Here is a 10,000-nt window from a genome sequence, read left to right as displayed (position 1 = left end):
CAGACAGACCTCTCCCCATCTCTCTATTACAGACAGACCTCTCCCCATCTCTTAATTACAGACAGACCTCTCCCCATCTCTCTATTACAGACAGACCTCTCCCCTTCTCTATTACAGACAGACCTCTCCCCATCTCTATTACAGACAGACCTCTCCCCATCTCTATTACAGACAGACCTCTCCCCATCTCTTTATTACAGACAGACCTCTCCCCATCTCTATTACAGACAGACCTCTCCCCATCTCTCTATTACAGACAGACCTCTCCCCATCTCTTTATTACAGACAGACCTCTCCCCATCTCTCTATTACAGACAGACCTCTCCCCATCTCTTTATTACAGACAGACCTCTCCCCATCTCTATTACAGACAGACCTCTCCCCATCTCTTTATTACAGACAGACCTCTCCCCATCTCTCTATTACAGACAGACCTCTCCCCATCTCTATATTACAGACAGACCTCTCCCCATCTCTCTATTACAGACAGACCTCTCCCCATCTCTATTACAGACAGACCTCTCCCCATCTCTATTACAGACAGACCTCTCCCCATCTCTTTATTACAGACAGACCTCTCCCCATCTCTCTATTACAGACAGACCTCTCCCCATCTCTATATTACAGACAGACCTCTCCCCATCTCTCTATTACAGACAGACCTCTCCCCATCTCTATTACAGACAGACCTCTCCCCATCTCTATTACAGACAGACCTCTCCCCATCTCTTTATTACAGACAGACCTCTCCCCATCTCTCTATTACAGACAGACCTCTCTCCATCTCTTTATTACAGACAGACCTCTCCCCATCTCTATATTACAGACAGACCTCTCCCCATCTCTTTATTACAGACAGACCTCTCCCCATCTCTATTACAGACAGACCTCTCCCCATCTCTTTATTACAGACAGACCTCTCCCCATCTCTCTATTACAGACAGACCTCTCTCCATCTCTTTATTACAGACAGACCTCTCACCATCTCTTTATTACAGACAGACCTCTCACCATCTCTTTATTACAGACATACCTCTCCCCATCTCTATATTACAGACAGACCTCTCACCATCTCTCTATTACAGACAGACCTCTCTCTCCCCATCTCTATATTACAGACAGACCTCTCCCCATCTCTATTACAGACAGACCTCTCCCCATCTCTTTATTACAGACAGACCTCTCTCTCCCCATCTCTATATTACAGACAGACCTCTCCCCATCTCTTAATTACAGACAGACCTCTCCCCATCTCTATATTACAGACAGACCTCTCCCCATCTCTATATTACAGACAGACCTCTCCCCATCTCTATATTACAGACAGACCTCTCCCCATCTCTTTATTACAGACAGACCTCTCCTCATCTCTCTATTACAGACAGACCTCTCCCCATCTCTATTACAGACAGACCTCTCCCCATCTCTTTATTACAGACAGACCTCTCCCCATCTCTATTACAGACAGACCTCTCCCCATCTCTCTATTACAGACAGACCTCTCCCCATCTCTTTATTACAGACAGACCTCTCCCCATCTCTCTATTACAGACAGACCTCTCCCCATCTCTTTATTACAGACAGACCTCTCCCCATCTCTATTACAGACAGACCTCTCCCCATCTCTTTATTACAGACAGACCTCTCCCCATCTCTCTATTACAGACAGACCTCTCCCCATCTCTATATTACAGACAGACCTCTCCCCATCTCTCTATTACAGACAGACCTCTCCCCATCTCTATTACAGACAGACCTCTCCCCATCTCTATTACAGACAGACCTCTCCCCATCTCTTTATTACAGACAGACCTCTCCCCATCTCTTTATTACAGACAGACCTCTCCCCATCTCTCTATTACAGACAGACCTCTCCCCATCTCTATATTACAGACAGACCTCTCCCCATCTCTCTATTACAGACAGACCTCTCCCCATCTCTATTACAGACAGACCTCTCCCCATCTCTCTATTACAGACAGACCTCTCCCCATCTCTTTATTACAGACAGACCTCTCCCCATCTCTCTATTACAGACAGACCTCTCCCCATCTCTTTATTACAGACAGACCTCTCCCCATCTCTATTACAGACAGACCTCTCCCCATCTCTTTATTACAGACAGACCTCTCCCCATCTCTCTATTACAGACAGACCTCTCCCCATCTCTATATTACAGACAGACCTCTCCCCATCTCTCTATTACAGACAGACCTCTCCCCATCTCTATTACAGACAGACCTCTCCCCATCTCTATTACAGACAGACCTCTCCCCATCTCTTTATTACAGACAGACCTCTCCCCATCTCTTTATTACAGACAGACCTCTCCCCATCTCTCTATTACAGACAGACCTCTCCCCATCTCTATATTACAGACAGACCTCTCCCCATCTCTCTATTACAGACAGACCTCTCCCCATCTCTATTACAGACAGACCTCTCCCCATCTCTATTACAGACAGACCTCTCCCCATCTCTTTATTACAGACAGACCTCTCCCCATCTCTCTATTACAGACAGACCTCTCCCCATCTCTATATTACAGACAGACCTCTCCCCATCTCTCTATTACAGACAGACCTCTCCCCATCTCTATTACAGACAGACCTCTCCCCATCTCTATTACAGACAGACCTCTCCCCATCTCTTTATTACAGACAGACCTCTCCCCATCTCTCTATTACAGACAGACCTCTCTCCATCTCTTTATTACAGACAGACCTCTCCCCATCTCTATATTACAGACAGACCTCTCCCCATCTCTTTATTACAGACAGACCTCTCCCCATCTCTATTACAGACAGACCTCTCCCCATCTCTTTATTACAGACAGACCTCTCCCCATCTCTCTATTACAGACAGACCTCTCTCCATCTCTTTATTACAGACAGACCTCTCACCATCTCTTTATTACAGACAGACCTCTCACCATCTCTTTATTACAGACATACCTCTCCCCATCTCTATATTACAGACAGACCTCTCACCATCTCTCTATTACAGACAGACCTCTCTCTCCCCATCTCTATATTACAGACAGACCTCTCCCCATCTCTATTACAGACAGACCTCTCCCCATCTCTTTATTACAGACAGACCTCTCTCTCCCCATCTCTATATTACAGACAGACCTCTCCCCATCTCTTAATTACAGACAGACCTCTCCCCATCTCTATATTACAGACAGACCTCTCCCCATCTCTATATTACAGACAGACCTCTCCCCATCTCTATATTACAGACAGACCTCTCCCCATCTCTTTATTACAGACAGACCTCTCCTCATCTCTCTATTACAGACAGACCTCTCCCCATCTCTATTACAGACAGACCTCTCCCCATCTCTTTATTACAGACAGACCTCTCCCCATCTCTATTACAGACAGACCTCTCCCCATCTCTCTATTACAGACAGACCTCTCCCCATCTCTTTATTACAGACAGACCTCTCCCCATCTCTCTATTACAGACAGACCTCTCCCCATCTCTTTATTACAGACAGACCTCTCCCCATCTCTATTACAGACAGACCTCTCCCCATCTCTTTATTACAGACAGACCTCTCCCCATCTCTCTATTACAGACAGACCTCTCCCCATCTCTATATTACAGACAGACCTCTCCCCATCTCTCTATTACAGACAGACCTCTCCCCATCTCTATTACAGACAGACCTCTCCCCATCTCTATTACAGACAGACCTCTCCCCATCTCTTTATTACAGACAGACCTCTCCCCATCTCTCTATTACAGACAGACCTCTCTCCATCTCTTTATTACAGACAGACCTCTCCCCATCTCTATATTACAGACAGACCTCTCCCCATCTCTTTATTACAGACAGACCTCTCCCCATCTCTATTACAGACAGACCTCTCCCCATCTCTTTATTACAGACAGACCTCTCCCCATCTCTCTATTACAGACAGACCTCTCTCCATCTCTTTATTACAGACAGACCTCTCACCATCTCTTTATTACAGACAGACCTCTCACCATCTCTTTATTACAGACATACCTCTCCCCATCTCTATATTACAGACAGACCTCTCACCATCTCTCTATTACAGACAGACCTCTCTCTCCCCATCTCTATATTACAGACAGACCTCTCCCCATCTCTATTACAGACAGACCTCTCCCCATCTCTTTATTACAGACAGACCTCTCTCTCCCCATCTCTATATTACAGACAGACCTCTCCCCATCTCTTAATTACAGACAGACCTCTCCCCATCTCTATATTACAGACAGACCTCTCCCCATCTCTATATTACAGACAGACCTCTCCCCATCTCTATATTACAGACAGACCTCTCCCCATCTCTTTATTACAGACAGACCTCTCCTCATCTCTCTATTACAGACAGACCTCTCCCCATCTCTATATTACAGACAGACCTCTCCCCATCTCTCTATTACAGACAGACCTCTCACCATCTCTCTATTACAGACAGATATCTCCCCATCTCTTTATTACAGACAGACCTCTCCCCATCTCTCTATTGCAGACAGACCTCTCACCATCTCTCTATTGCAGACAGACCTCTCCCCATCTCTTTATTACAGACAGACCTCTCCCCATCTCTCTATTACAGACAGACCTCTCCCCATCTCTATATTACAGACAGACCTCTCCCCATCTCTCTATTACAGACAGACCTCTCACCATCTCTCTATTACAGACAGACCTCTCCCCATCTCTTTATTACAGACAGACCTCTCCCCATCTCTCTATTGCAGACAGACCTCTCACCATCTCTCTATTGCAGACAGACCTCTCCCCATCTCTTTATTACAGACAGACCTCTCCCCATCTCTCTATTACAGACAGACCTCTCCCCATCTCTCTATTACAGACAGACCTCTCCCCATCTCTCTATTACAGACAGACCTCTCCCCATCTCTCTATTACAGACAGACCTCTCACCATCTCTTAATTACAGACAGACCTCTCTCTCCCCATCTCTTTATTACAGACAGACCTCTCCCCATCTCTTTATTACATACCTCTCTCTCCCCATCTCTATTACAGACAGACCTCTCCCCATCTCTCTATTACAGACAGACCTCTCCCCATCTCTCTATTACAGACAGACCTCTCCCCATCTCTCTATTACAGACAGACCTCTCCCCATCTCTCTATTACAGACAGACTTCTCCCCATCTCTCTATTACAGACAGACCTCTCCCCATCTCTTTATTACAGACAGACCTCTCCTCATCTCTTTATTACAGACAGACCTCTCCCCATCTCTATTACAGACAGACCTCTCCCCATCTCTTAATTACAGACAGACCTCTCTCTCCCCATCTCTTTATTACAGGACAGACCTCTCCCCATCTCTCTATTACAGACAGACCTCTCCCCATCTCTTTATTACAGGACAGACCTCTCTCTCCCCATCTCTTAATTACAGACAGACCTCTCCCCATCTCTTTATTACAGACAGACCTCTCTCTCCCCATCTCTTTATTACAGGACAGACCTCTCTCTCCCCATCTCTTTATTACAGACAGACCTCTCCCCATCTCTTTATTACAGACAGACCTCTCCCCATCTCTTTATTACAGACAGACCTCTCCCCATCTCTTTATTACAGACAGACCTCTCCCCATCTCTTTATTACAGACAGACGTCTCACCATCTTTATATTACAGACAGACCTCTCCCCATCTCTTTATTACAGACAGACCTCTCTCTCCCCATCTCTTTATTACAGGACAGACCTCTCTCTCCCCATCTCTTTATTACAGACAGACCTCTCCCCATCTCTTTATTACAGACAGACCTCTCCCCATCTCTTTATTACAGACAGACCTCTCCCCATCTCTTTATTACAGACAGACGTCTCACCATCTTTATACAACCATTGAATCTATGTGTTTTGACCATGACAGTTTACAATCTAAGGTAACGCCAAGTAATTTAGTCTCCTCAACTTGTTCAACAGCCACACCATTCATTACCAGATTCAGCTGAGGTCTAGAACCTAGTGAATGATTTATACCAAATACAATGCTTTTAGTTTTAGAGATGTTCAGGACCAGTTTATTACTGGCCACCCATTCCAAAACAGACCAACTCCTCGTTGTACAGAGTTGTTAAAGATGCAGGGACTCACCATAGGAGTTACAGACAATGTGAGTCTCAGGGTAAGACTTCCATAGGATCCTGTCACACCAAGAGGGGACGTTAGTCCTCATCTGAAAGAGAGAAAGAGAAGAGTGATGAGCGTGAACAGAGATCTCTCCATCTGAGCCTGTGTGTATGCGCTCGCGTGTGTGTGTATGCGCTCGCACACGCGTGTGTGTGTGTGAAAAGGCAGTACTTTGTCCTGAATTTGTTAAAATGCTATTTTAGGCTGAAAAGGGGCAATCAGCAGTTGGGCTGAAAAGGGGCAATCAGCAGTTGGGCTGAAAAGGGGCAATCAGCAGTTGGGCTGAAAAGGGGCAATCAGCAGTTGGGCTGAAAAGGGGCAATCAGCAGTTGGGCTGAAAAGGGGCAATCAGCAGTTGGGCTGAAAAGGGGCAATCAGCGGTTGGGCTGAAAAGGGGCAATCAGCGGTTGGGCTGAAAAGGGGCAAACAGCGGTTGGGCTGAAAAGAGGCAATCAGCAGTTGGGCTGAAAAGGGGCAATCAGCAGTTGGGCTGAAAAGGGGCAATCAGCAGTTGGGCTGAAAAGGGGCAATCAGCAGTTGGGCTGAAAAGGGGCAATCAGCAGTTGGGCTGAAAAGGGGCAATCAGCAGTTGGGCTGAAAAGGGGCAATCAGCAGTTGGGCTGAAAAGGGGCAATCAGCAGTTGGGCTGAAAAGGGGCAATCAGCAGTTGGGCTGAAAAGGGGCAATCAGCGGTTGGGCTGAAAAGGGGCAATCAGCAGTTGGGCTGAAAAGGGGCAATCAGCAGTTGGGCTGAAAAGGGGCAATCAGCAGTTGGGCTGAAAAGGGGCAATCAGCAGTTGGGCTGAAAAGGGGCAATCAGCAGTTGGGCTGAAAAGGGGCAATCAGCAGTTGGGCTGAAAAGGGGCAATCAGCGGTTGGGCTGAAAAGGGGCAATCAGCGGTTGGGCTGAAAAGGGGCAATCAGCAGTTGGGCTGAAAAGGGGCAATCAGCAGTTGTCACATCCATTTTCGTACTTCAAAACATATGATGTGTTCCCATTGATTGTTGAAGAAATGTCCCAGTTTAACTGTCACACTCCATCAGAACCCAAAATATAAGCTTGTTTTACTATGTTTGTTCAAGTAAATGTAAACATACACTACATCCCCTCAAAATATGGTTAAAACTATCATTTTGATATCATGGATTGTCAGTCCTTGCATCCACAGCTCTGTCTATGGTTTTGAGAGTTTCTCCAGCCTCAGCCTCTTACTGAAACAGGGGAACATGCTTTGTTATTGTTTCTACTGCTGATTACCACTTTACGGAGTTAAGAGTTTACTCCCCAAAAAGTCTAGAAAATTCACGAGAATAAAGCTCTGTGTGAGTGTGTGAGTGTGTGTGTGTGTGTGTGTATGTGTGTGTGTGTGTGTACCCCTGTGGCCTTCTGTTTCTGCCACACGTATGTATCTCTAGACCCGCGTTCATACCGGTAGGTGGGAGGGTAGGATATCTCCTCCTCCGCTGTATCAGAGGATACACAAACACACATTACAACAGTCTTTCACAGAGTACAGCAGAGCGCATAGACAATGAGGGGAAGGAGTGTGTGTGTGTGTGTGTGTGTGTGTAACTGACCAAAGCGTAGGAACACCTTGTTCTTCTCTCTCTCCAGGTTGAGCTGGTCCACCTTCAGCAGAGGATCAAACTCTTTCCTGTTGATGTAGTTCAGGATCTCCTGAGAGAGACAGAAAGAGAGAGAGAGAGAGAGAGAGAGAGAGAGAGAGAGAGAGAGAGAGAGAGAGAGAGACAGAAAGCGAGAGAGACAGAAAGCGAGAGAGAGAGAGAAAGACGGAGAGAGAGAAAGCGAGAGAGAGAGAGAGAGACAGAAAGCGAGAGAGAGAGAGAAAGAGAGAGAAAGCGAGAGAGAGAGAGAAAGCGAGAGAGAGAGAGAGAAAGCGAGAGAGTGAGAGAGAGAGAAAGCGAGAGAGTGAGATAGACAGAGAAAGCGAGAGAGACAGAGAAAGACAGAGAAAGCGAAAGAGAGAGAGAAAGTGAGAGAGAGAGAGAGAAAGCGAGAGAGTGAGATAGACAGAGAAAGCGAGACAGAGTGAGATAGACAGAGAAAGCAAGACAGAGAGTGAGAGAGAGGGTGTGTGTGCCTGCATCCATGCGTGTGTTTGTGCATGTGTCTCCTTGTGTGTGTCCATGGGTTTCTGTGTGTGTTATGGTACCTGTATGTCCATGTCCAGCCTGTAGTTGAGGTCTCCCAGCCAGAAGAGGTGTGTGAAGCGCAGAGAGATGTCAAAGGAGCTCAGCTGTTTATCTCCTAGAGAGAGCAGCCGCAGGATATCCAGGTAGTTCTGGTTCCTCCTGCAGGGGTCAGGGGTCAGGGAAGGAAGAGTGGTGAAGAGCACCCTATCCCCTGTTTAGTACACTACCTATGACCTCAGTGAGTTTGCTGCTAATATGGAGTCCTGTCAAACTTCAAATAATGAGTCATACTGTATAGTTTTACATTTGAATGCAGAAGAGGAGTGTCTGCGTACCTGCCGATCTTTTCGTTGCCTGATGTCAGGTGACAGTTCACAAAGCCGAAGGAAGTTCCATTAAACATGAAAGACACGCCCACTGCCCCTTTGTTACCTAGCAACAAGAAACGACAAACATACAGCATGAATATAGTGAACTGTTTGTTAGTGTGAGAGAGTGCGAGAGTGAGAGTGAGATCTTACCCAGTGTATTAGCAATGCCCGTTTTAACACTGGACACTCCCACATGACTGATGCGGTTTTCATGTTCTGGTTTCACCAGCACCGCTATCTTAATGTTCCACAGAGTCTGGACCGCGATCTAGAACCCAGGAGAGCAGAACAGAGTAACATGGAAGTTAACCTCAGGAGTAAGCCCAACCATTCTACCATGCTGCTTCTCAGATCAAGCTGCTTATCCCCCAACGGGACCATCCCTACCGCCACCTTATCCCCCAACGGGAACATCCCTACCGCCACCTTATCCCCCAACGGGACCATCCCTACCGCCATCTTATCCCCCAACGGGAACATCCCTACCGCCACCTTATCCCCCAACGGGACCACCCCTACCGCCACCTTATCCCCCAACGGGACCATCCCTAAAGCCACCTTATCCCCCAACGGGACCATCCCTACCGCCACCTTATCCCCCAACGGGAACATCCCTACCGCCACCTTATCCCCCAACGGGACCATCCCTACCGCCACCTTATCCCCCAACGGGAACATCCCTACCGCCACCTTATCCCCCAACGGGACCATCCCTACCGCCACCTTATCCCCCAACGGGAACATCCCTACCGCCACCTTATCCCCCAACGGGACCATCCCTACCGCCACCTTATCCCCCAATGGGAACATCCCTACCGCCACCTTATCCCCCAACGGGAACATCCCTACCGCCACCTTATCCCCCAACGGGAACATCCCTACCGCCACCTTATCCCCCAACGGGAACATCCCTACCGCCACCTTATCCCCCAACGGGACCATCCCTACCGCCACCTTATCCCCCAACGGGACCATCCCTACCGCCACCTTATCCCCCAACGGGACCATCCCTAACAACACCTTATCCCCCAACGGGACCATCCCTAACAACACCTTATCCCCCAACGGGAACATCCCTAACAACACCTTATCCCCCAACGGGACCATCCCTACCGCCACCTTATCCCCCAACGGGACCAGCCCTAACAACACCTTATTCCCCAACGGGACCAGCCCTAACAACACCTTATCCCCCAACGGGACCATCCCTAACAACACCTTATCCCCCAACGGGACCATCCCTACCGCCACCTTATCCCCCAACGGGACCAGCCCTAACAACACCTTATTCCCCAAAGGGACCAGCCCTAA

The 10,000-nt window shown here is 47.8% G+C and overlaps 1 protein-coding gene across 1 annotated transcript in view; it reads right to left on the bottom strand.

Annotated features, from left to right (window-relative positions):
* The window catches only part of inppl1a (inositol polyphosphate phosphatase-like 1a), a 77,695-nt gene that overhangs the window by 19,543 nt on the left and 48,152 nt on the right, over positions 1–10,000 (bottom strand). The window contains exons 13-18 of the mRNA XM_036961175.1: positions 8,840–8,957; positions 8,654–8,750; positions 8,339–8,477; positions 7,743–7,842; positions 7,540–7,628; positions 6,129–6,210 (exon numbers count right to left, since the gene is read on the bottom strand). Of these exons, the coding sequence (XP_036817070.1) occupies positions 6,129–6,210; positions 7,540–7,628; positions 7,743–7,842; positions 8,339–8,477; positions 8,654–8,750; positions 8,840–8,957 (625 nt within the window). The remainder of the gene's footprint in view (positions 1–6,128; positions 6,211–7,539; positions 7,629–7,742; positions 7,843–8,338; positions 8,478–8,653; positions 8,751–8,839; positions 8,958–10,000) is intronic.

This window comes from Oncorhynchus mykiss, chromosome 24 (assembly GCF_013265735.2).
Source record: "Oncorhynchus mykiss isolate Arlee chromosome 24, USDA_OmykA_1.1, whole genome shotgun sequence".
Taxonomy (NCBI): Eukaryota; Metazoa; Chordata; class Actinopteri; order Salmoniformes; family Salmonidae; genus Oncorhynchus; species Oncorhynchus mykiss.
This window is presented reverse-complemented; position numbering and strand designations above follow the sequence as displayed.